At 37.2% G+C, this 26,117-nt stretch overlaps 1 protein-coding gene across 1 annotated transcript in view; it reads left to right on the top strand.

Moving 5' to 3' along the window:
- Positions 1–26,117, top strand: part of COL9A1 (collagen type IX alpha 1 chain) — a 90,408-nt gene that overhangs the window by 57,172 nt on the left and 7,119 nt on the right. The window contains exons 27-37 of the mRNA XM_035697416.2: positions 683–736; positions 842–895; positions 8,065–8,118; positions 8,733–8,804; positions 9,374–9,409; positions 10,092–10,136; positions 11,698–11,730; positions 14,803–14,949; positions 15,178–15,232; positions 17,645–17,833; positions 24,145–24,222. Of these exons, the coding sequence (XP_035553309.1) occupies positions 683–736; positions 842–895; positions 8,065–8,118; positions 8,733–8,804; positions 9,374–9,409; positions 10,092–10,136; positions 11,698–11,730; positions 14,803–14,949; positions 15,178–15,232; positions 17,645–17,833; positions 24,145–24,222 (817 nt within the window). The remainder of the gene's footprint in view (positions 1–682; positions 737–841; positions 896–8,064; positions 8,119–8,732; positions 8,805–9,373; positions 9,410–10,091; positions 10,137–11,697; positions 11,731–14,802; positions 14,950–15,177; positions 15,233–17,644; positions 17,834–24,144; positions 24,223–26,117) is intronic.

Here is a 26,117-nt window from a genome sequence, read left to right as displayed (position 1 = left end):
AATAGGTGAAAAAAAAAAAACTAAAGGGATAAGATAATAGCTTTACTTTAAATAAAATATATAAAATGTGAATAACATAGAATTTGGTCACTACGAGGTTATATGGCTACAGCTCTCCAATTACCGAGGTCCACAGTGTCTTTAGCAGAGGTAGTCCCTCATAAGTGGATAAATGGATTGTGCGAGATTGATGGTGGAGCTGGCACCCCCAGACATGTGCTTTCCTTGGAGCTTGCCGGCAGGGTTCTCTCAACAGCACATCTTCTTATTCCACATGCTCACAGGATTCTTTTTCATTTTAGTAGTGTCATTGTCAGGTAAAAGGGCTCAAAGAAGTTTGTTGGAGATAGAAATAGTAAAGGAAAGACATATAGGATTAATATTGTGCAGAAAGAAAATCTTCATAGTATATTCTTGTCTGGGTAAAGACCTTCATTTTTGAACATTTTTTGATACCTTTATCATACTTCTGGGAATAATAGAACAGTATCCTGAATCTCAAAAACTTTAATGTATCCACCAAGAAGGAGATTCTACACTCTCCCAAATTCTCAGTGTGAAATTGGGAAATTAATGCTATTTAGGTGTAAGAAATGCCCAGTCTGGGTAAGACAGGGTGATGATTATGTTTACTTGCATAATTAAATGCCGCATTACTTTGAATGTTGCATTTTACTTTTAGGGTAACACAGGTGCTCCAGGGAAGCCTGGTCAACTGGGGAATTCAGGCAAACCGGTAAGATGACATGGGTTACCTTTCCTTATGTTATCACCTGTTGTTATCACTAAGCAAAAAATTAAGGAGCTTTATCTTTTTCTTTCCCTGCCTTTCTCATAACAGGGTCAACAGGGGCCTCCAGGAGAGGTGGGACCTCGAGGACCTCGGGGGCTTCCTGTGAGTACTCCTTTTCTGTAGAACCTTCCCAAGTGCCTTCTCAGGGTTTTGCTGGGTGTCCTTCTAATCATTTATTCATTTATCCAGGTATGCTTCCTGAAGTTTCAGTATGTGCTAGTTAAGAGAGACAGTGAAATGGGAATGCTATTCATGTATACAATCTGCTTTTTTAAATTCAGAAGGTGGAAATAAAACTTAAAAAAATTTAAAAATATTTTTAAAAAGCAAGATGACCCTTTTTTGCTCTCATCTCATATTGAAAGAAATATTTTAATGTGGTTAAAAACACCTTACTGAGATAAAATTCATATACTATATAATGTAACCATTTAAAGTATATGATTCAAGGATTTTTAGCATATTTATGGAATTATGCAACCATTACCATAGTAAATTTTAAAACATTTTCATCTTTCAAAAAAGAAACTGTGTCCACTTGCAGTCACTCAACATTTCTCCCCAATTCTCTCAGCCCTAGGCAACCACTAACCACTTTCTGTCCATGTAGATTTACCTGTTCTAAAAATTTCTTATAAATGGAATCATACAATAGGTGAGTTTTTCAATGATTGGCTTCCTTTAGCATGCTTCAAGGCTTACCTATGCTGTAGCATGTATCAGTTCTTCATTCTCTTTTATTGCTAGCTAATGTTCAGTTGTATGGATATATCACATTTCCTTCATTCTTTCATCCATTGATGGACATTTGAGTTGTTTCCACTTTTTGACTATTATGAATAATGCTGCTGTGAACATTTTTCTACAAATTTTTGTGTGGACACATGTTTTTATTTCTCTTGAGTAGAATACCTAGGAGTGGAATTTCTGGGTCCCATGGTAACTAAGGTTAATCTTTTGAGAAACTGCCAGACTTCTTTTAGTATGAGTTTGTCAATGTGTCTGTTTTGCAGCCCATAGAGCAATGTTTATTTTTTCACTAGATACACTTTAACCTTTGGAGAGAAACTGATTAGGAAATGAAACATTATGTATTTAATGTTAACTTTAAAAAATTCTCTCTGAAAAAAAAAAATTCTCTCTGGCCTTCATTTTAAGTTCTTATTTTCAAAATCTGCTGGGTAACAAAAAAAACTCCTAAGAGAGATTACAGCAGCATTTCCAAATATTGTTGTTATTTCATTTAAAGCATTTCATGAGCTTGATGAATAATGATTTTCATGTTTTAAGGGAGTGAAATATTCCAGATGTCTTGACATGAGACACTTCTCACAGGTGTTTTGTCAACTGACCTCTATCAGGTGGTTTCCAGAAGTTTCTCTGCAGCCAAAGAAACTAGCTACGTCTCCTCATAATCCTCCTTGCTCACTTAGAGCTCACTTCTCCTTTTCTTCTATCTTGCTTGAAGCCTGTGAATTTTTAATTAAAATACTTCTAAAAAATTGCCAAGGCAATGAGTTTATAGCTAGATCATATTCCTATAAAAATGAAGATGCTACAAGACTGGTCCAGAAAGATTCAACAGTGTGGGAGAGGGGCTATTAAGTCTGAGATTCACTTTATAAAGAGCAGAGAGCAATAAAATTGAAGGGACACCTGCTGTATGTTAGGACCATGCACTGAACATAAAAAGTGACTCAGTAGAGATAGCTTGGCCCATCATTGGTTAAGTGCCACAGGATGTATAAAGAATGAGAAGTAGAACTGCAGGAGGAAGTGGGATGGGGGGGGTGTTAAGTTCTCTCAGGTGAGGGGAGGCAGTTCCATTATGCCTATGTAAGCTTTGAGCCTGATTCAGGTTTTAGTTTTTATGAGTTTCTATAAATGTCCAGATTCTCATTGCTCCCATCACTGTGGCTCAAAGCCTTGGTGTTCTTCTTCCATCATGTTTTTGATCTCCAACATGACCTGACTGATTCAGCTACCTCCTTTTTCAGGTCTCTTATATTTGACTCTTTTTTTCTAAGCCCACCTCCACCATCCTGGCTCAGATCATCAGCTACTGCTTGGATTATCAGGTGTCTCTTGATTTGCCTTCCCAGCTGATCTTTCCTTTCCCTGGTTCTTCATTCCCCAGGACTCTACCCTAGAACTCCAGGAGGGTTCCCATGGTCAAGGTGACAAATAAGTTTCAAACAGAATTTCAAAGGCCTGGGGAATGGCAGCAATCTCAGTCTTCACACATTGCCATATTGGTCTTTTCAAAGTACAGCTTTTATCATAACTTCTCTTCTTTATTTAAAAATCTTTAAGGGATTTCCGCTGGCAATAAAAGAAAGTACCAAATCTTAAACCGTCTGTTTATCCCCTAGTTTTATGTATCACTTCTGCCTGGCTCAGAGCCTGTGTTCAAGTCAAACTGGACTCCATGCTAATCTCCAACGTCTCTGTGCTTCTCAGCCTGCTTGTATTCTCCTGTGGTACTGCCCTTAAGTGGCGTTCTTCTTCATTTCTCTGACTCAACATCCCATATACTTTCTTAGATGTAATTGAAATGTTAATTCGACAATGAAACCATCTCTGGTTATGCCCTATCCACCAAGTAGATGTGTTCCCTCTTTATTCTGAAACCCTGTAACCCTGGCATCTTTTTTGCTACATGCTGTGGAATCTTCAGGGAAGCAAGGACACCTCTGACCACTGTTGTCTTCCCTACATATCTTCATTTAGGGCCTGTTGCAAGGTGGTGCTCAATAAATATTTCTTAAAATGAATTGAATTGGAGGTATAATAAATCTTGCTATACTGCTTATGTTAGTAATAATTGACTTCTCACCTACTATAAATTTTACAGAAAAGTGTCATTAGAGGTTATAAGTATTATGGTTCTGGAGCAGAGTTTTAACACCAAATCTACTCACTGAAAAATGCATTTATTCTTTCATTTTACATCATTAAATTTAGTTTCATAGATAAATTCACACATTTTCAACTATTCCTTACAAGTTTTATCAGTTTTTCCCGCAAATGTCAAGTTGAAAAGCTGAGTAGAAGGAGCAAAAACCTATTTCTAATGTGTTCTACTAATGGACCAGGGCTAATTGGAGCATGTCTTTGAAATTAAGTGGTTTTTCCCTTTCAAACCATTGTTCTAACACCTTTGGCCAGTGCCACAGCAAAACATATTGGAGTTTTTTTTTTTTTTTTTTGTCACCTCCAGTGATTACATGTGAGCACATATCTTTACCACTTGGATCGTGCTTCTGGCTTTCTCAGTCACATTCTACTGGTTTATACCTGGATCTGAGTGACTCCTCAGCAGGAGAATGGCTGGGGCCTTGGATACAGTGGCACTTGGTCCATTTCCCTCTTTTAGGCTTCCCAGAACTTGCCAGGGATTTGCTGAGTGAGTTGTGTTTGCTCTGCTATCATGTTTCTGACTGGGATGAGTGCCATGCTGATCTACTTCCAGTTTTCTGAAGATTATATACTCTTGGAGTACAGAATCCTCCCTCATTTTCTCTTGAAGTCCCATCCTCACCCTACTGCCAACAGTTCTGAGCACAGAGGTCCCCATATGGTGTGTTGTTGAATGATTGAAACTGCATTCCTGTGCCATCCAGGCCATGGAATATTATCCCTGTCAATAATTTGTGAAGCAGCTGTGATGGCTATAGATTTTGATCTGCCTCTGTGTGTGAGAGAATATTTAAACCTACATCAGAGAAAAATACAAGCTCTACAATTCTGTGAAATGAAATATATATATATTTTTTTTTTTTTTTTTTTTTTTTATTTATTTATGATAGTCACAGAGAGAGAGAGAGGCAGAGACACAGGCAGAGGGAGAAGCAGGCTCCATGCACTGGGAGCCCGATGTGGGATTCGATCCTGGGTCTCCAGGATCGCGCCCTGGGCCAAAGGCAGGTGCCAAACCGCTGCGCCACCCAGGGATCCCTATATTTTAAAATATCTTTGTGGCAAGCCTAAAAATTATCATTGTAGTAGGACTAATATGATCTTCCGATGTTAATATGAAGATATGTTTGTAAAAGCAACAATCTGTAGAAATCATAATTGATCTTTTGGGTTAATCAGCATCCTTTTTCCCAGAGAGAGGCACTTAAGTATATAATTCAGACTAAGTATAATGATTTATAATTTCTCACTTCTAAAATTAGCATGGTACTAAGAATAATGTTCATTCTTCAGCTAGTTAGCATTTTGGGTAATCAGGCAAATACAACCACCATCACAACCTAGAGCACAATGGAATAAAATCTGGATTTCTTTTTTTGTGAAATACTTATGACAACACAAGTATAATGAAATAGATTTTTTTCTGTGATATTTTAAAAGTCTAGTAATTCCACTTTGAAAAGGAGACTTCCAAATGGGATTATTTGTATTTATTGAAATGGGTTTTACAAAATAGCTCCTAGTACTTGTTTATAAAGAAGGTGCCTTCTTGGGGTGCCTGTGTGGCTCAGTCGGTTAAGCAACTGACTTTTGACTTCCCCTTAGGTTTTGATCTCAGGGTTGTGAGATTGAGCCCTTCATAAGGCTCTGCACTAGGGGTGGAGCCTGCTTGGGAATTCTTCTCTCCCTCTGCCCCTTCCCGCTCCCTCTCTTAAAAAAAAAAAAAAAAGAAAAGAAAAAAAAAAAGAAGAAGATTGCTTCTTGGTGATCAGGGGTCTTGACAGAAACTGGAGAAATGAGGACTAGAGACTTTTTTGTTTGTTTGTTTTTGTTTTTGTTTTTGTTTTTGTTTTTGACAAGAGCAACTTGTGCTTTTAAAGAAACTTGGGAGCTTTGAAAGGTAAAGAACATTTAATTAAACATTTGATTAAAAAAACAATTTTGACTGATTTCTATAGTTCTTGGGTAAAACCTTGATAAAAATAATAACTAATGTTTTCATAGTGTTTACTATGCTTCAGACACTGTTCTAAGTGCTTTATATATCTATTACATCCTCTCAAAAAACCTATGAGATAGGAACTGTTTTTATCCCCACTTTACAGGTGAGGAAACTGAGGCACAGAGGTGAATTTGAGGGGCTGGAGTTGGCTGATGAATGGTGGGGCCAGGCTTCAGACCTGGCAGTGGGGCTCAGTGCCTGTGGCCTCATCTCTACCCACCCATGCCTTGACAGTTCAAGTCAAGGCTCTGCAGCATGGTTTTTATTTAAAGTTAGCTTGCTCAATTCTAATGGTACAAGATATATTTAGCAAATTTTAAATTTTTATGTTTATGGAGTCAACATAGTAATGAGAAGTTAACAAAAGCCTAAGTAAAGCTGGTGAAGACAAATAAACACAACATAAACCCAAACAGATTCCTGAGTTTGACCTCAGAACCACAGAATAAGAATCTAGGGGAGAAAAAAAAAAAAAGAATCTAGGGGAGAGAAGGGAAGCCAGAAGGAGGAACAGGGAGATGGAGTGGTTGAAGACATCTAGTGAAATATATTTCCAAAACACTCTGGGGCATTCTGATGCACAGCCACAGTTGGGAATCACTGAGAGAGGGTTAGTGGTTTCCCTTCCAATGGCTATTAATTTCTCTTTGAATTAAAGTCATATTAACCCAATGACCTTTAGGATCTTAATTATGATGCAGTTCAGAAATTACTTGAAAATGCCAACAGAGCAGATATGTTGAAGAAAATCTGTTTTGAACTTTCAAATGGTGGGCTAACTTAGTGGGGCAAAACCCAATGTTTACGGATAGAAGAATCTATCACAGTGGCTGGTTATCATCTAGTCTTACATCTTTCAAGTGCCCATCCTCATAGAACACTGCCTCAGGCTTCGAAGCTGCTCACAAGGGTTAAGCGCCAGTGTATTGTATCATTCAAACTTACATACTAGACAGGTTGCTTATATATAAAAATTTTGGAAAGTATTTAAGAGCATTTCATTTAAATCACCTCTAAGTCATTTGAAACAACTACCACTTAATTATAGCTCAAACTAGAGACTTGTAATTTGGCAGACATTTTTTTATCCTGTAAAGAAACTGAAAGTTCAGAAGGATTATGGATTTTGACACTTGGTTCAACTTAGAGACAAATGAATAGCATATGGGCCAGATCAGGATAGTCTTAGCAGAAGCATTTATAAATAACAAGAAATAATATGAAGTTGTCATCTCATTTTAAAGTAAAATGAACTCCAAAGACTACTTTCCTTTTTATAAACACCATCCAGGAAATGTGATTATTTATCCAATAACCTCATGTTAAGTTTAGTTGAATATGTGTTAGAAATAAAACAAGCTTTTGTAAGACTGCATAAAACTGTATGAGGTTCTTGGGGAAAGAAATTGAAGAATTCATGTGTCTCCTTTTCTCAAAGGGCTTCGAGTTTCAAATAAAGAATTGAAATTGGCTCGCAAAATGATATATTGCTTTTGGTGTATTTTCATTATAAACTGTACTTTCAAAGTTTATTTAATCTCTTAAGACATGTTTAGAACAAGAATGAGTAGAACAAAGAATTTTGTATGTGGGAAACTTTGTAAATTTCTATTATCTCTGTCTTTTTGAAGTTGCATTAGTAATTTAAAGGCAAACATCTCTGTCTTGTTTCTCTTTTTTCCCCACTCTTTTGCAGTTCAAGATTATTTGCCAGATGCTGCTTTAAAATATCCTGTAGACCTGAAACTTACTCTCTGTTTTAGGCATTAGGTGGAATTCCAAATTGATATACCTATACCTCAAGAACACAATCTAAATGAAAAGATAAAACATGTATTCAGATAACCATAATATAAGTTATATTGTGATTTAGATGCTGAAAATTACTGTGACTTTACATAATGTAGCAGACATTTTTGTCTAATGGGCTATAATCACAAGGAACAGCATTAACACATTCATCAAAGGATAAACACTGGGGAGGCTATAGGCATTTTGAAAGGATTTTTTTTTATTTATGATAGTCATACAGAGAGAGAGAGAGAGGCAGAGACACAGGCAGAGGGAGAAGCAGGCTCCATGCACCGGGAGCCTGACGTGGGACTCGATCCTGGATCTCCAGGATCGCGCCCTGGGCTAAAGGCAGGCACCAAACCGCTGCGCCACCCAGGGATCCCCTATAGGCATTTTGTGTAAAGATCTCTGCCTTCAGGAGAAGATAGGGAAAATACTTTAATGACTTGTGTACTTAAACAAAAACCTAAGTAGAGTGTTATTTTACTGATATAGTAATTAAGCATTTGAGTTTTAGCAAACTATCCAGTTGACAGGCATGTTTGTGTTTTTCCAGGGCAGTAGAGGGGAAGTAGGACCAGTGGGACCCCCAGGACTACCAGGTAAACTGGTAAGTAATATTTCTAGTCTCCAGAGGTTTATTTGCTTTATAAAAAACACAACCAATTTTTAAAAATAAGGAAGGAGAAAAGAACAATGTATAAAGGGTGATCTAATCAACTTTACTTGATTTCTCTTATTATGTGAATGTGTGAAAATGTAAATGTAATATTTCAAATTATATCTAGGATACTCTCAGAGGGTATTTTAATCAGTGTGGTTTGTAGCATACATTTTGAAATCAGGAGAGACATGAAGTGGTACATTTGGCCTTTGGTTGTTCTTGGAATTGAGGAGAAGTATGCGTGAATGCTGCCTTTTACTTCTTGAGCAGTGCTTGTTTACACAGTGAGAGAAGTCCCAATGCAGGGACTCCACTGAAAGAGCCCACTGTTGAGAAGGACTGCAAGCCCAGGAATTGAGAACCTCAGAGATGGGACAGAGGGGTGGAGGGACTGGCCTATTTTTTCCTGAGAGTGTGAGAGACAGGGAGATTTGAGGAGCAGAGTTAAACCACCACAGTGCATTTATTTTAGACAGGAGTCAACACACCCAACGTTTTTTTTCTGCCTTGTGTGCCTGCAGTGTTGCAGTGATTCTGGAGACACTGTGTTTGTCTTTCAGGGTTCTCTTGGTAGTCCTGGCCTCCCTGGCTTGCCTGGCCCCCCTGGACTTCCTGGAATGAAAGGTGACAGGGTAAGATATCTAGCCCCCCAAAAGGTTCTTATTGAGAAGGATGATTTTTAGTATACGGAGAAACCAAGGTTGCTTTTGGCATGGTGGAGATTTTTATAGCAATTCTCATAGACAGCTATCAAGAAAGGTGTCTAAATTACTGAGAGTTGAGATTAAGAAGCAAAAAAATCTAATATAGTAATTTGTTAGAAGGAAAAAATAAAAGTTGAGAAAAGTAAAAACTTCAGTTGTAATCATACTTCCTGTTTAGTTTTAAATTTACATTCCTACCAAATTTTATGTAGACATGATCAGAGAATACCCATGTTGTCAGCTTTTGGACAATGGTCAGTTTCTCCAGATCTTACCTGACTGTTGTTAGGTTATCCTGATTTTTTTTGTTTTTTAAATAGATTCCGTGCCCAGCATGGAGCCCTGTGTTTGTTGTGAGGACAAGAGCAAGTCCTAATCTGTTGCATTATTCATAATTGCTCTTATCTACCAGCTTGATAAGGGAAGTTGGTTCATTTGAAATTATATAGTTGAAAATGTCAAAATATTGAAAAAGTGTTATGTTTTATTCATTACAGGGAGTAGTCGGTGAACCTGGTCCAAAAGGTGAACGGGTAGGTCCTATGACAAGAGTATGGGATGCAGTCAGTGTTGTGCATGAATGTGCCTCAGCAGCAGGGGTACTTACCAGCCGGTTTATGGGTTCTAGTTAAAAGATGAGGCTAGCAGTGTTTCTCAATGTGCTTCATAGTGAGTGAAATCTAGAGCTTAGTTTGGTCTATAACCTTATCTACTATTTTAATATGCTGGAGCTGATGATGGCTCTGCCTCCAAGACTACACATGGAAAAGAGTGTCCCTGGCCCTCATTCACCAGATTGGTTGACCTGGGACTGATGGAGCCTTCTGTAGCCACATCATCATATTTTGAGGTTTTCTGTATTAAGACCTTAACAAATAAACTATGAATATGAATTAGAGTCAGTCCTTTCTCTGGGTTCCTCTTTCTACAGTTAAAGCCTTTCTTCAAGGATTAGTTAATTACACAAAATTGCTGGATACAAGCATTAATCCTTAAATTTAGAAAAAACTCAATCTTACCTTCTTTTCTCTAGGCTCTTTTCTGATTTGGACTAAGCACTGACAGCTAGATTGAAAAGCGATTGAGAGCATTTCGAATTTCTGCATGATCTGGGGAGCGCTGTGGGCACTTAGTAATGCTTATCAATGTTGACTGGTTAAAACTGAGGCAAGGGACTAAGAATTAAAAAATGTGACTTTTAATCTTAATTTTTAGGGTTCCTCTGGTGAAGAAGGCGAAGCAGGAGAAAGGGGTGAACTTGTAAGACATTTGGTTCTGGTTAATGATGAGCTGTACTGATTTCTAATGTATCAGAAACATAATTTTTCTTTTCTTTGATACTGTTACCCTTGCTGACTTCTTCAGTGGCTATGGTGTTTCTTATGTAAACCAATTAATGACTCCCCAGAAGTGCAGCCAAGTTCAAGTAGAGCAGAGGGTAATCACCCCAAAATTGATAGACGTGGCTTTAAGGCTTTGGAGAACAAGGTGTTCTCTTATAGATGGTGACATTCTTGTGGCTTTACAGCTAGACATTCAAAGTGATTCTTATATGACTATAGAAAGTCTATAAATAGTGCCTGTTGTGGAAACAAAATTAATTTTATTATTGTTAGAAAGCTGTGGCTCACAAGTTTGACTGTGGGTATTTTCCATGGTCTAAAAGCTGTCAAAGAAGTGACCTCTGTCTCCAGAGGATGCTACTGCTAAATATCCAGGAAGGAAGAATGAGAAAAAATTATCTTCACTGCCAGAACTGTTAGATCTGCTGGCTCATCTTTATGATTTTGACACAATCTAACATGACCTAATGTGTAAACTTATGTTTGGTCCTTTGGCATGGTGCCAGTTCTCATAAAACAGTCCCAGAGAGCACTTAGGGCAGGAAAAATTCTACTAATGTTGCTTTATTCAGATTTTCAGGATTTAGAGCTAATATAAATGTAACATCTGAATTAGGCAAAGCTCTTTACCAAGTAAATTTGAAAAAAGATTATTTTATTTTCTGTTAAAAATTTTCATTTTATGGGCTAAGAGGATGTTTTAGATCATTGTTTTGTAGTAGAGATGAACTGATTGAGCTGAATTCATATCTAGAATTAGGAGTGAGAGATTTCCTCTCTTAATTTTCTTTCTTAAGCATAAAATCATGCATATTTGATTTGATAGATGTTTGGGGATGAGTTAAAATACTATTAGAGCTTCAAAAATGAAGTCATTAGGTTTATTTTATTTCATTTTATAAAAGGCTGTGAGAAAGTCAGTCTGTTTTTTTTTTTTTAAGATTTTATTTATTTATGCATGAGAGACACACACACACACACACAGAGGCAGAGACACAGGCAGAGAGAGAAGCAGGCTCCATGCAGGGAGCCTGACGTGGGACTCGATTCTGGGTCTTCAGGATCACGCCCGGGGCTGAAGGCAGTGCTACACCGTTAAGCCTCCCAGGCTGCCCAGACATTAGATTTAAATATCTACTGTGTTTTAAAACAGCATACTAATTTAATATCTTTTGGCTAATGCATTTTAATTCTCAATACCTAGCATTTTAGATCTGGTTGGAGGCTTGTAGAGCTCTGATTCAAGCCCGTTATTTAACAGATAAGTTAGCCAAAGGCTAGGAGGTTACAAAGCTCACAAAGTTAAGTGAACTGGGACTAGAACCCAAATTTTGAATCTCATGATTTTCTGCAGTGCCGGAGTTCATCTTTGTATGGTTTTCTATAGATTTCAGCAGCACAATAATCTTTTAAATGTTTTTAGTAGACCATCAAATGTGAATGCATTGTTCTAATATAATTTTGTTTTATTGATTTAGGGAGAGATAGGATTACCTGGGCCAAAGGGATCTGTAAGTACAATGGACAATAATGGTATAAAAAAAATAAAAGTATCAATAAAGCTATAGAAAATGCAAGGTTCTTCTTTATGCAATCACTCTATAAAATTCAATTCTTAAAGGACTAACCTTCAAGGAGATTAATGTCTAAATTTATTATTTAAGTAATAGATTCATCCAAAGGGGGAAAAAAAAACCCAAACAACTCATAATAGTGTAAATGGATCTGCCTTTTGAATTAATCCACTCTAAAGGAAGTTTTTATCACAAGTGTCTCAATGAGTATACACGGCAATTTCTTTCACAAATTTTAAAAGAACTGACTTTTTTTTTTGTGGTGACAGGAGTATAAATGAATTTCAGTGGCAGTCATACCATTGAAAATATTTCAGTAATTTTATTAACCTCCCGTGTGTTCTAGTTGGGGAAGCAACAAAGTCATAATGCATAAGAAAATAGACAATTATTAAAGCTAGAAAATGATAATCTCATTTAATTCATCATTGTATAGACACTAAACTGATGTCCATAGAGATTAGATGTATTCAGAATTATAGAACCGATAATAGGACCAATTGCTAGAATGAATTTAATAGAACCAAGTATAGAACCAACAAGAGAACTAGCAAACCTGGGATGATTCACTAATTTAAAAGGAATGCATGTTTAATACAACAAGAAATTTAAGAAAGTATAAGGAGAAAAGATGAAGCTCAGACCTTAACCACAAATACCGCTACCACTGGCTCCCAGTTCATCTCTCAGTTCCTGTTTCTGGAATCTTTTCCACCCTCTCTGCCCCTGTACAATGTTATTCTCATAGCAGCCAGTGTCATCTAGAAAAAAGATAAAGCCCATTATTTATCCCTCCTCTGCATAAGCCCTTCAGGAATAACATTTGATAGAATAAAATCTGACTTTTACTAAAATATACAAAGTCTTTGATGAAGTGGTCTCTGCCTTGCCAACTTCATCTCTACCTTCATCTGTTTGCAGTTGTTTTTACTTGGCATGCTGTTTAATGCCTTGTGTTTTCTCCTAGCCTGGAACACTCTTCCTCTTTCCTTAGAATAGCTGTCTCCTGCCTAGGCATTTAGCCCGGATCCTCAGCTCAACTCTCTCCCAGAGGATGCTGCATCCCAGACTTGGTTGCAGTGCCAGCCCTTTACATATCCCTGAGATGGAAACTATTATACTGTATTAACTCACCTGTTTACAAATTGCCTCGAAACACCATTGACAGTCCCAGGCTTCAAGTAACATCTTTACACCTAAGAATCTTTGACAGAAAGGGTTTAGGATTGAGAAGAAATATAAAGAGTAAATCTTGATAGGATGTGGTAATAGAAATCCAATGTCACTATCTAGAAATAATCAGTGATGTTCAATGGTAGGAATTCAAGCTGTAAGAGGAAAAAGTGAATGAACAATGCAGTGATCAAAACGAGTTAAGTTCATTTAAATTTGGGTATATTACTAGGAATTAACTCTTGATTTATCACCTCCCTCCCTACCTCTTTCTTCTCTGACACTACCCACGTAATTCTGATGCAGCTAAAGTGTATTGTCCCGAAGTCATGGGAAATGGTTACTAGCAGACACATGTTCACCTTGCTCAGTAATCTCAGTAGGGACAAATCTGATAGTAGGTGAAGTCTGTACCCCAGTTTCTACTTCAGTATACCACTCAATTGAGAAATTCTTTCCAAAGACCTGCAGTCCTTGAGATGTCCTGGCCATGTTGGTCCTTGATCTCTTCATCAAAAATGCCCCATCCCTCTTTCTAGCAGTATTGTCAACAAGATGATAGACTGATTTGGTCTTTTTTGTTTTCTTCCAGTTCTTTAGTGCATTTGCAAATTCATTTTGGCTTCTCTGGGTTGTTTTAATAGTTGTTACAGTTTTACACTGTAGTCATCTGACAAGTCCAAACCCTCCACAGCACACCCTTAGCTCTCTCTTGTTGACAGCCAACAACAAAAGATGACAGCCATCTTTTGCCAAGTCCTTTAAGCCATAATTTCTTCATAGAAACTATTTTGACGACTTAGATGAGTATCAGTTTTTTTGCATAAAGAGAGATTTGAAAAAGCACACTTGCTGAGCTTTATTCCAATGTGTCTAGTGAAAACCCTGCCTCATCACCTTTTTTCCTTCAGCTTAAAATATCTGTTTGAAGGAGTTAACTCTTTCTAGGAAAATGTTGCATATGAGAAAGAAGCAGGATTAAGTTGTGTTATAGACATTATCTTGAGCACTAGCACTCTCTTAATGCCTCCTGTCCTTTTATCTTCTCATTCTTATTCTATAAACAATGGCACATTGTAACTACTATTCCATAAATTCTACCAGAGGTAGCTTAACAGAAAGTCAATTAATTTAATCTCATTTTAAAGCAGTTCTTGTGGATGGGGACTTTTAAAAATGCTTTTAGTGGTCTGCTTTCAGAACAGAAATCTAACCAGTATATGCTTTTGTGCTAAGGAAATAGTTGGTTTACTTTTTAACTTCTGTATTATTTAGATTTTTAGCTTCCGCAAGACTTAGATAAATTATGGACTCACTCATTGTTCCAGTATTTTAAGTGTATTCATTGTAAGTGAAGCATTTTAAATGTATTTAGTTAATGTTAGTATTTTATAATTTCTCATTACATCTGCTTCTTCAAATTCTCCAGAGTGTTATAAAACTATTTTAGGCTTTCTGTATTGATGATACAAAGTAACATGTCTTTGTATGAACTCAGTGGCTTTTTTTTGTGGCCAGAGAAAGTTATCAAGTCTTATTAAAAGCTAACTTGTTCTTAGGAAGTGGCTTAAAGTATAAAGAATGTAGTTTAAAAATGTCTTGTTGCAATTAACATTTTGAAACAATAACTGTACCAAAAAGAAAAGTTTTGAAAAACTTTACTTGAACTGGAAATCTCAGACACTGTGGCATTCTGTGTCTTTACCTTGAGAATTTGTAACCTCTGAACAAACATTTCTTGGCAAACCCAAAATTTCATGTAAGTCTTATATTAATACTAAGCAGACACATTACTTGTGGATAGCCCTGGTTTTATAATGTGCCATTTTGTTCTAGGTGGGTAACCCTGGGGAGCCTGGCTTGAGGGGGCCTGAAGGAAGTCGGGGGCTTCCTGGAGAGGAAGGACCCAGAGGACCGCCTGGACCACGAGGTGTGCAGGGAGAGCAGGGTGCCACTGGCCTGCCCGGCATCCAGGGTCCTCCAGTGAGTAGTGGGCATTCCCTGGGGTTTCCCTTTGGAGACTATCTCACAGCACCAGAAGGGGTGGGGAGCCAGGCTAGCCCAGACAGCAGCTCCTCAGCAGTGTGGGCGAGTTCTCTTGTAAATCCAGCCACCTGGCCTCTTGCTGAGTCTGTCAGGTTACCATTTAACAATGTCTTCTTTATGGTTCTGTGTATAAACCGTCTTTTTTTTTTTTTTTTCCTGTCTCAGGGTAGAGCACCAACAGATCAGCACATTAAGCAGGTTTGCATGAGAGTCATGCAAGGTAAATAAATCATAATATCTTGACTTTTCATGTGCTTTAAAGGTGGGAGATTTAGGGGATGCCTAGTGGCTCAGGGGTTGAGCCTCTGCCTTTGGCTCAGGTTATGATCCCAGGGTCCCGGAATCGAGTTCTGCATTGAGTTCCCCGCAGGAACCTGCTTATTATCCTTCTGCCTATATCTCTGCCCCTCTCTGTGTCTGTCTCTCATGAATAAATAAATTTTAAAAATCTTTAAAAAAGAAGGCCCAGAACTCATAGTGGAAAAATATATTTGATAAAAAAATAAAGGTGAGAGGTTTTGAATAATATATTAATTGCTATACCTAATTTGTTGTCACAGAATGGCATATTACCTCAAAGAAAAATGTTGTCTTTCTAGGTTAGCCTATTTTTAAAAAAGATTTATTTATTTATTTGAGAAAGAGAGAGAGAGAGGGAGAGAGGAGAGAGAGAGAGAGAACACACGCACAAGCAAGGGGAAGGGCAGAGGGAAAGGGAGAGAAAATCTTGAAAATCTTAAGCAGACTCCCATTGAGCATGGAGCCTCATGCAGGGCTGGATCTCAGGACCCTGAGATCATGACTTGAGCAAAACCAAGAGTCAGATGCTTAACTGAATGCATTACCCAGGTGCCTTTGGGTTAGTCTATTTTTGTTCTCAGTGGCTTTTTTGCATACATACCTGTATTTTTTTTTTTTTTTTTTTTTGCCAAGGAGGTTAATTTACAAGAAAGCACGCATACATGTGCACTTTTTCCCCCTTAGGGACACAGATTCTCAGGTATTTTTCCCCTCCTTAACATCCTTCCACCTAGTGTGTACCTGGTACTGATTCTGGCTCTCACTGTGAGATAATCTTCACAATTATCTCTGTGAAGTAATTGACAGTCTTCATGCCCATAAGAAGCATAAAGGACATTATCTCTACTAATGTATCACATATGTAGAAAATCAGTAACTCGTATTTTACCCAAATGGTGATATATTTTTACATTTGCTAACTTTTATCTAAATTCATCTATGGAGGGATGCCTGGGTGGCTAAGCGGTTGAGTGTCTTCCTTCGGCTCGGGGTGTGATCCTGAAGTTCTGGGATCGAGTCCCACATCGGGCTCCCTGCATGGAGCCTGCTTCTCCCTCTGTCTGTGTCTCTGCCCGTCTCTCTCTCTCTGTGTCTCTCATGGATAAATAAATAAAATCTTTAAAAAAATTAAATACATCTATGGCTATAGCACTTGCTATTTGCCATAGCTGTTTTAGAATTGGTCTAGTTCTACTGTCATATAGGAAAGGGAGAAACTGGGGAGACAGGAATTGGGGAGATCCTGTAAAATTGGATCCTTCTAACAAATAATTTGGTTGGAACTAATTCTGTCACAATAAATACTCTTCTTTTGTATGCTCATAAGATAGTCTGATTTGTCTAGTACACTTGTAGAGTTTTCCAGGATGGAAGTGTCACTTCTATATTTGAAAACCAATATAAGTCTCTACATTGCAGACATTTAATCTTGAAAGGATATTTCAATTTTAAACATTACATCCCTAGAAAATTATAATTTTATGCTAACTCTTACTTACATAAGGCAAACAAGAATGTTCACATTTAAACAATTTTAAAATGTTGGTTAGAAATTTGTTTCCAATTCATAATCTCCTTCACACCTTTAAAAAATATTGCACTGGCATATTTCCCATAGAGTATTTTTATAGGAAAGTTTTCTTGCTTTTCATGGTTTCGTGGATGATTCTTAATCTATTTAATGGTTTCTGAAAAAGCCCACATAGTTATTAATTTTTAAGACAGACTGTGAACATTCCCACGAAGCAGGCTATTTTTAATGTCTGTTGTCTATTCCAAGCATGAAAAAACTTTTGAGAGGGGAATTTATAAGAAGTCGTGAATGCTCAGGATATTTTAGGTCACTCAGTATCTTCAAACTAAAGATGTGGGGCTAGGTCTCAAATGCTCTCTCAGTACTAATTCTGGACAGTGTCCCTGGATTTTAAAAAGCTTCTGGACATCCACTTCTACCTCTCCTAAGAAACTCATTTTCTTCCCATCCTGGGTTTTCAGATAACCAGCCGAGACTCAGGTGACATACTCATCCTTTGAGAACACTGCTCACCCAAAAGCCTTGCCGTGTATGTTTTTTTTTTTTTTTTAACCCTCCTCCCCTTGTCTCAGAACAGCAGGACCAAATATATCCAGGGAGAGCTGAATAAAACAGCACCAGTGAAGCTTCTTGGCAGAAAGTCCATGGAAAAATGATCCAACTTTATTCACTTCTCACTACCAATTTTGAAGCTCTGGTGACACATATAGAAAAAAGACACTTGAAATACCCCTTTTTCCTTTGAATTTACTTTTATGTTTCTGACTTCTCTGGGCTGTTTTGTTTATTATCTTTTAGAGCATCTTGCTGAGATGGCTGCTAGTCTCAAGCGACCGGACTCAGGAGCCTCTGGACTCCCTGGAAGGCCTGGGCCCCCTGGTCCCCCGGGACCTCCTGGAGAGAATGGTTTCCCAGGCCAAATGGGACTTCGTGGCCTCCCAGGCATTAAAGGCCCCCCTGGTGCTCTTGGTTTGAGGGGGCCTAAAGGTAAGGCATTTTGCCCAGGTAGAATAAAAGAACACACACTGTCCTTTTTCAGATGTATCTATACATCCTTCCAAGCTCCAGATATCCTGTGAGATAAGGAGATGTATCATTCAGTGGTGATGGTAAAGATCAGGAAACTATTATACGACATCTTCTTTAACTTGCTGTAGACAATAGGAGACTAAAAACTAGAATTAAAGTCCCTTGGTTTTTAGTACTGATCTTTTTCAGTTACCCTCTGCCTCAGTCATAGTTCAAAATAAACTTTTCAGGATCTTGTAAAGTTTAAAGAATGATCGTTCAGTGTTTGTTTTTTTGTTTTGTTTTGTTTTGTTTTGTTTTTTTGAGACTCTAAAATCATTGTAGAAGTCTTGGAAGGTGGCAACCAGCCTTAGACTGTTTGCATCCATTAAATTAACAGCATTTGTTAGCAGGTCATAAGACAAATTACATCATGAATTGAAGCTGCCTCCCTCTTCTTTTAAAAAGTGACATTGGATATTTAGTTTTGATGGATTTTTTTCCGGCTCTGAAGTGCTATGGAACCTTTTCCTTCTTTACCATGTGAGGGAATGTGAGAAAGTTTGCTTCTTCCCCTTTTATTTAAAGCAAGTTAAGTCCTTAAAAACCAGTGTTTTGAAAAAAAAATTATCATGTGTTAGGTAATAAGCAGGACCTGCAGGAGGACTGGTTGCCTCACATGGTGTTTGCTCATTGAGGTAAGTATGTCAGCTGGGGCTGGTGTGTGTCCTGGATAATTTACAGAGAAGGCTAAACAAAATGAAGAATTTCTACATCATGAGTGACTGACCGCTTTCTAGGGAACTTCAGAAAGATGTGGCGTCAGAAACAAGAGAAAGTATTTTTTTTTAATGGTGGTGCTCCAATTAGGGATAAATATTATGGTGTGAAGGGTCAGAGGACAAGCAAGCTGCCTTTTTGGATCTATAAATGAATTGCTGATGTATTTGGCTAACGATGGTTTCAGCTGGAACAATTTTGTTAATTATATTTGATTTTTTTTTGGCATGTGCATTGCTGTATGTGAAAAAATGAACCCTAATTGGAGCCTCTTGTAAGGCTGGCACAATTTCCAAACTTTCAGAGGCTGGATAAAATCAAATATGGAGAGAGCTCAGAGCTCATCTCAAAGAGAACCGAGTAGTTTCTTTAAAAGAATCACATAGCCATTCATCTTTGTCCTACTTTTAGCTACTGATTCAGGAACTTATGAGTAGGTACTCTCTTTGTGCTTAGACCCTATTCATTCTGTTCACAATTTCCAAGAAATTCTGGTGCCTCAAGTGGATTGTTGACTTAGCTGGTTCTGTTGTACCAGGGCTCACAGTGATTCCTCAGCCTTTCTTATAAGTTCCTTTTAGAGCCGTGGTTCTGAGAGTGCTCCCTGGAGCGTCAGTACCACCAGGGACCCTTTTTGGAATACAAATTTTCCAGCCCACCCCTGTCCCACTGATCAGAGACTCTGCAGGGGGGGCCAGTAGTCTGTGGTCTAACAAGCCTCCAGATGAATCTGATATTGCTAAATGCCCCAGTGTAGGGGAGTCTCCTATTTTCCTGCCGAAAGGAAACACCTTGTAGGGACTATAGAAATCACAGCCCTATTTTCTTTGGCTTAAAGGAAGTCTCCATATGTGGGATAGAACTTAACTTTGAGTTAGTAAGAGAATGCACCTGAAATCTGATCTTATTTTCTAAGAAATAAGAATGTCTGTGTCTGCTTGCTATGCTAGTAGAGTCTGCCTAAATCTGTGTTTCTCAGGCCGGGGTGCACTGTGGAATGACCTGGGGAGCTTTAAAAACTGTCCACAACTGGGTCACATTCCCAGAGACTTTGACTTAATAGGTCTGAGCAGCAGGATTTAAAAACATTCCCCATGTGACTTTAATGTACAATCAGGGATGGGAACCACAGAAAACAGGGGTGAAATGTTCAGGAAGCTTCCTGGGAAGCTAATGGTAGCATTGGATGGTGACTGAGTTGGGCTGAGTTGGCTCCAGCAGATGAACCTTATTTTGAAGGGAAGAAAAATGTATTTATGTATATGGAACCTGGAAAATGCTTCTTGCACAGAGTTTATTCATCAAGCATAGTTTTATTGTATAAGGGACCTCCCCCTAATTTTTCTTCAGCATTTATGACACAGTCTATAATCCAAAAGAGATAGTCTTTTTCTTTTTTCTAAAGGACTTTTTCTCCCTAATTTCCTCCATCCCTTTATCATCACTGGGTTCCTTTAAAGCAGCATCTTCTCTGTTTTACTTCTTGAAATTTGGGGTGTGAGAAGAAAGGAGTACTATCCTGGGATTTTATCAATAAGTGCTGTCACAAATTTGGAAAGGTATGGTTCCAGGTAACCGGACTTGACCTTTCTCATCCTACTGCATACATTATAACAGTGATATTTAATTGAAAACATATAGTATCCCATTAGCCAAAGGTTACAGATCAATATTTCCCTGAGAACAAATACTCCAGTATTTGAAACTTAAATGTCCAGCTAGTTAGAGATGTATTTCAGTGTCACCTGCTGCCTCTTTCCCATGTCTAATAAAGAAGGGACAGTCTGAGTCTTGCTCACCATATTACTTTGAGAGTCTTTCTCCAAGGAAATTACTACATAAATAATGAACAAATAAATTTCACCAAAGTTTTTAGCAGTTCAAGCTATGTCTTTAATAAAAATAATTTTTTCCTAAAAAATTAGTCTGCAAAACACAGTGAAACATTTTCAGTAGGAGCTAGTAGAAATATGCCAGAAATCATACTCAAATCATTTATATATATATTTTTTTGTTTCTATCGACATGCTCTGTGCAATATTATAAAAACATGTTAGGGTCAAGACTTATGCCACATGTACATTTTTATATGTATACTCAAGCAGAAACAGAGATATCTTATTGGCTTTATGTTCACTTTGCTTAGTGTTAGTCTTCTTTGTCATAAGTACTGTTTTTAAATATTCATGGTTTGAATTAATTTTATATAGATATATATATAGATATTTTAGTGTAAGTCAAACAGATGCAATATGTAAATGAAGGCTTGAGAAAATACACATATCATTACTGTGACTAACACTTTTTTTGGATTAATCTGCTTGCGTGGGGTCAGAGTATCAGTTACACCTTTCAAATAAATGAAATAAATGGCAACTATGGAGCAATGAGATTTTCTTCCTTGCAAGCAACATTTTAAAGTTGATGTGGCTTCACGCTAGAATGTGTTTAACTTTCACTGTCTGCATGAAAGTTACTGTTTAATTTATAATCTTCCTCTCATATCTTCAGAAAATGTGGCACATTTATTGGTTCTCTTTTCATCGCTAGCCTCCAGAATTACAGTGATATGACATTTAAATTGCTAAGTTAACAAGAGCGTTTAAGTTGTTAGTTTTTAAAATGCTAATTATCATATCTTCCTAATATAGTAAGGCCATATTGATGAGTGTTAAAAAATAGTTTACGTGAATATGAGTTCAACTTGAGCTCTATATCCTTACACAGTATTTATATAAATTTAAAATTGTTTTTATTTTTTTTTATTTTTTTTAAATTTATTTATGATAGTCACACAGAGAGAGAGAGAGAGAGAGAGGCAGAGACACAGGCAGAGGGAGAAGCAGGCTCCATGCAGGGAGCCCGACGTGGGATTCGATCCCGGGTCTCCAGGATCGCGCTCTGGGCTAAAGGCAGGCGCCAAACCGCTGCGCCACCCAGGGATCCCTAAAATTGTTTTTAAAATAGAGTTGATTCATGATAAAAATATTCATACAAGGGCATTCACAGCTAAAATCAAAGTATGGTGGCTATTTAAACATTCACTTAATAATTAGAGGGGTTTTTTTTTTTTTTACTATTTTGGCATGTATGCTTTTTAAAAAATTATAACAAACGACTCAATATTGAATAAAGTTGAGCTGATACAAATGTTTGGAAAAATGATTATGTATAGAATTTGTTGCAAAATGCCACCACATCTTCTAAAAGAGTAGAAGGATAATAATATAATACTATACCAATGGGATAGTAGAATAATGACTTCTATTAGGAACCGTAAACATCATTTAGGACCAGTTGACTAGGTATTAGGGCACTTTGTTAATGAGGCCAAGTTTCTGGGTTTCTCTGCAGGGGCCAGGATAATTAATGAAATTTGGTTCTGTGGCTGCTGAATCCCCAAATTCAATCAACTGTCTTGCAAATACACATGGCTGGTTGCAATCCAAAGCATATTCCCTGTAAATAATGAATCACAAGTGAAATGTAGGCACTTGTGACAGCACATTTTAAATCTTGAAAATTCATTAATTTATTTTCAGTAACACTAAATTTACAGTGTTTGAAAATTTAAAAATACACAAAAAGATATTTAGTGAAGAGTTTTTCCCCCACCTCTGCCTCCCATCTGCCTAGATTCTTTTATCCTTCCCATTAGGTAATCCCTTTTACTAGTTACCTAAATATCCTTACCAGTGATTATATACAATATATAATTACATACATTCCCCATATCCCTTTAGAAACAAGTTGTATTGCCCTTTAGTAGTGATCTGGACCTTGATTTTTTTTCACTTAACAATATGCCTTGAGAATGTTTTGAAGAATTTCCTGGTTCTTCCTCATAGCTGCGTAGTATGCCATTCTATGGAAGTACTGTAGTACATTTAACCCTCTCACAGACATTTTGTTTCCAATCTTCTGCCATATGGCAAGGCTGCAGTGAACAACACTGTATATTTCATTTTTGTGTAAATATCAACATAACCTCTGTTTTTCTACAATAAACTCCTAGAAGTGGAATTGCCAGGTAAAATGGTACTACCATTTGTAATTTTGGTAGATATTATTTAATTATCCTCCAAGAGAATGTCCCAATTTACAGTTTTATTAGCAATTTATAATAATATCTTTTTCCACAGACTTGCTAGCATATCTTTAATTAAACTTTGGAATATTTGCCTATCTTCTAGTTCAAAGTAGCTTTCACGTTATTCATAATTTCCATGTATTTTGATGTGAAAGTGAAATCAAGGATTTTTTCATATATTTCAGAGCTATATTTGTTTCCTTTTAGTGACTTTCTTGCTTACATATTCTTTATTTATTGTTGTTGAACTTTTTATATTGATTTTAGGATCTTTTCGTATTTTGAATCATAACAGAAAGGCCAACTCAAATCTGAAGTTATAAAATAATTCTCCCTTGTTTTCTTCTGGTTCTTATACATTTAAATATTTGATTCACTTGTAATTTATCTTGGATTATGTTGTGAGGAACAAGTTCAACTTTATTTTTTTTCTCCAACTGGCTTCCCACTTTTTCCAACACCATTTTTTGACTTGTTTGACTATTTCCCACTTTAAGATGGCACCTTATTACAGAACAAATTCCTATATATATTGGAGCCTGTTTTTGGGCGGGTTCACTGGTCTATCCATGTTCCAGCACTATACCATTTTAATTGGTTTAATATGTGGTGGGATTAATTCCCTTCGAGTAGCTTTTTGGAGTTTTTGTAGCTACTCTGGCTTATGTGTTTTTCTGTATAAACTTTAGAATCCCCATTTCTGGTTAAAAAAATCTTTTTTATTGGGATCATGATAAAACTTCAGCTTAGGGACAACTCACACCTTTTTGTGATGATGTCATTCCATCTAAGAACAAGTCCTTTTGTGTCCTTTAGAAATGTTAATTTTGTAATGTTGGATTTGCATATTTCTGATAAAACTTATTTCTTGTTATTAATTTAATTGCTATTATAAATGGGATATTTTTTTCACTACACCTGATTTCGGATGATTGTGTATATGAAAACTATTGATTTTCATATATTTTCTATCTTGCTACTTGAATGAATTCTGTCATTGCTTGTAGTAGACTTTGAGTTGATTTTCAATGATTTAAGACATACACTCATATCACTTGAAAATAGGGATGTTTTTGACTGCCAAACCAAATGACAAATACTAGTGATAAAGTGGGCATCTCTGTAATGTCTGTCTATAATGGAACTGCTTCTCGTGTGTCTCATAAGCATTATGCTAACTTTCGGGTTGAGGTAAATATTATATTTTATCATGTTAAGGAGGTAGCCATTGATTCTTTATTTTGGTGAATGTTGATCATTTGATTGATTTTGTTTATCATTGGATGAATATGATTATCTGAGTTTTTTTCCCCTTAGACCTCTTCATATAATTGACTCAAGTTTTTCCTTGCTACATATTTACTACAACCTTTCTTTTTATAAACATACAGAAAAATAACATTTCTTTAATGAAATGCAGGTGACTTGGGAGAAAGGGGGGAACGTGGCCCTCCAGGAAGAGGTCCTAAGGGCTTGCCCGGAGCTACAGGTCTCCCAGGTAAGTGTGTTATATGGCAGCATGGGGTTGAGAAATTGGTAGCACATGGGAAGTCTGAATTGGACAACATCTTTAAGACTTGCTCTTTGATTACTTAAGCATATCATATGATTCTCAATAATGGTTGGTGCAGATTTTTTGAGACCAACTTTAATGAAAAGTTAAATCATTTGTAAATCCTGCCTGTGTTCCTTGTGAGAAAACAAGTGTCAGGGCTTAAAATATTATTATTGAATAGATGATTTTTAAAATTGTGTCAAGGTCCAGCCACAGTGCACTTGTTAGAAAATTCTGAATGAATGAGGTCCTTTCATTTTTAGCCGAGTTGATAGTTTTCTACTTATTTTTTAATCAAAAAAGTCAGAGCAACAAGAAAATTAATCCAAGTTTTCAAACTACTCATGTTGCTTAGGGGGTGACTGAAACCTTATTTTGAAAGCTCCTGTTTCAAATATCCAGACCCTCCAGCAACCCATACTTGCCCCCCTTTCCCCCAAATAAACCTGAACATTCCTATTCATATAGCCACAAAGAGCCATGCACAAGCCACATATCACAGCTGTGTTGGCTGAGGCGACAAAGTTGCCTCTGTTTGAAGAGCCTGGATTCTCTCACTGGGCATCTGTTCTCTTTTTACACACTGGCTACTCTGTCCCCATAGTCCAGGCCGCCACACAGTCATCCACTGGGAAATGACTTACAAGCCCAATCACAGAAGGAGCTTAGCAGGGTGGAAAGTCAGTTCGGTTTAAGGGCATGAATGACACACAGCCTCCCAGTGCACTCTTATAGCAGCTGAGGCAGTGGCTAAGGGAAGCTTCCAAACACCCTGGAGCTGAGGAGATCAGGGTGAGAGTTTCTGCAGAAAAAGGATGGTCCACGCTTGCACAGTGGATTTGGAAAACTTGGTGTAGGGAAATTTAGAAAAAGAAATGCTCATTTTCTAATTCTGACAGAAGCTTACATATTCAATCATGACTCTAATTGCAGCCAAAAACATCACTGCTTTCTCATTATCCATTTCATTGCTCCTAGGAATTGCGTTCTCATTAAAAATTTTTAAAAAAATATGAATACATTTGGAGATAGCTCAAACACTGCTTTGCTAAAGCTGTGATTCATGAGTCTGTCAAGATGCTTTCACAAACTGATAAATTTTCGTGATTGGAAAAGGAAATTTTTATGATCAGAAAAGGAAAGAAAATCTGGTTGAAGCTACAAGGGACCAAAAGAAGATTTCAGTGTATTTTAAAGCCTATATTCATTCATGGATGTTTAGAAGAGGAAAGGGAAATAGAATTTACTGAGTGCTTTCCTCCTTTATTAGTGGTAGCAATAGGTGATTTAAAGCTGATAAAAATATTACATGTAATTTACCTAATTATTTATTATAGGATTGCCTTACAATTACCCCTCCCATTTTGTTGACAAACCACGTAACAGTTCTCAACCAGCAACTTGCATTCTTGGCAAGATTTTATCAGAAATACATCTTATCATAAATATATTATCATTTTTGGTGACTCTTAGTGTTAAAAAAAAATCTGTTGGTAGACCATGTTTTAAAGTGTCAAATGGGAAGACTGAGGCAAAACCAGCTCTGTATGTGCAGCATCCCAGGCTGTCACGAGGGGACACATTATTCCCCACGTGCCATAACCCGCTCAGAGCTGCTGCATCTGACCCAGAGGGGTTTACATGTACTCTCCGGACATTGCCCTATCAGAAAGTGGCTTCCCTGATTTGCTTTTTAGCATTTCAGGCATTTATATGTGGGCAAAATGGTTAAGTCAGGGCAAGCTCATTATGGGCAGGTCTGCCTGTTATAGCTGGTCTTGGATTTAATACTTAAATAAGATTTGTTAAAAAAAAAATTTTATGGGCGTTTTCAGGAC

The sequence above is a fragment of the Canis lupus genome, chromosome 12 (genome assembly GCF_003254725.2).
Source record: "Canis lupus dingo isolate Sandy chromosome 12, ASM325472v2, whole genome shotgun sequence".
Lineage (NCBI taxonomy): Eukaryota > Metazoa > Chordata > Mammalia > Carnivora > Canidae > Canis > Canis lupus.
Note: the sequence above shows the minus strand (reverse complement) of the source record. Positions and strands in the feature narration are given on the sequence as shown.